The following is a 1,194-nucleotide window of genomic DNA, read 5'->3' on the forward strand; positions in this document are numbered from 1 at the left end:
AGTTTTGTTGCAGGTAATAAAATACAAAAAGTAATTTATATATATATATATATATATATATATATATATATATATCTTATCTTTAAATATTGGATACATTTTCATGTCGCCGGAGCCGGTGATGATGTTCTTGTCGTCGAGGAATCTGCAGGACGACAGAAAACCCTCGTAGCCCAGAAGCTCCCTCACGATCTTGGCGGAGCCCGTGGCGTCGCGATTGTTCACGTCGTAGACGGTGCACATGTTGTCCATGCCGCCGCACGCGACGAAGTTGCCGGACGGCGCGAAAGCCACCGACATCACCCAGGCCGAGCGCAACGGGATCACCTGCACCTTGTTGCCGGTCCACGTGTCCCAGATGATTAGCTTCCCGTCCAACGATCCGGTCACGCAGTGTCTGCAGCGTAAAACGTAGATCAATGTAGACAGATGCGTCCGTTATTCTCAATATAAAAGATTCTTGAGGTACGATAAACTGTCTAAATTAATACATTACGACCAAGGTGAAAGCGTAGAGGAGTAAAAATATTTCAACAGCTACATTTATGATGAATCGAAGAATTACTAAAACTAAGACTAAAACTGACCGACTGTCGCCACTGTAGTGTACCGAGTTGACCTTATTAATGTGCCCCTTCAGCATCTTCTTGGTCGACAGTCTAACTTTCGAAGCATCCGCCACCCCGCTGCACACTTGCTCCAACGTTGTATCCTGTTGCTTCTTTTGTTCTTCCTAATAAGGCGAGTAAAACGAATGAGAAGAAGCAAGAGAGAGGAGAGAGTTTTTCTGCCTCATATATATTAAAAATTATAATTGCTTGAAATATTAATCCCTCGACTGTACGATAAAACGTTTGGACCTTGCACTTGTTGATGAGATCCTCCAGTTCTTTCTTCAGGGCTATAGTCTCGGCGTCGTCCTTGCCCATTTTTATCCCCCTTCGAGCGGCACAGAGTTTCACCAGCGCCCAGAAAAATGTGGGAAAGAAACGCCACCGACGTTCGACATGTGAAAATCGTCGACTGTCGAACGATTTCCGACAACACGCAGAGGAAACCTCAGGATCGTCTACCCCGCTGCCCCAGTAATTGTATTAGATCACCAGTTAATTCAATTTGTTGGGCATTAGCTTGGCTTGTTCACGTAACTTAATTATCTACATACATGATAACGCTTTTCGAAGTACATATCTA

The 1,194-nt window shown here is 44.2% G+C and overlaps 1 protein-coding gene across 1 annotated transcript; it reads right to left on the reverse strand.

Annotated features, from left to right (window-relative positions):
• Positions 1-97: 97 nt before the first annotated feature.
• On the reverse strand, positions 98-1,047 carry LOC105462160 (guanine nucleotide-binding protein subunit beta-2-like; the record flags this gene model as incomplete). Its single annotated transcript, XM_011708691.1, has 3 exons — positions 861-1,047; positions 588-733; positions 98-397 (listed from the first exon to the last, which is right to left on the reverse strand). Coding segments are annotated over exons 1-3 (515 nt in total), but the record flags the coding sequence as incomplete, so codon positions are not given.
• Positions 1,048-1,194: the final 147 nt, after the last annotated feature.

This window comes from Wasmannia auropunctata, unplaced genomic scaffold, assembly GCF_000956235.1.
Source record: "Wasmannia auropunctata unplaced genomic scaffold, wasmannia.A_1.0 LD269379.1, whole genome shotgun sequence".
NCBI lineage: Eukaryota > Metazoa > Arthropoda > Insecta > Hymenoptera > Formicidae > Wasmannia > Wasmannia auropunctata.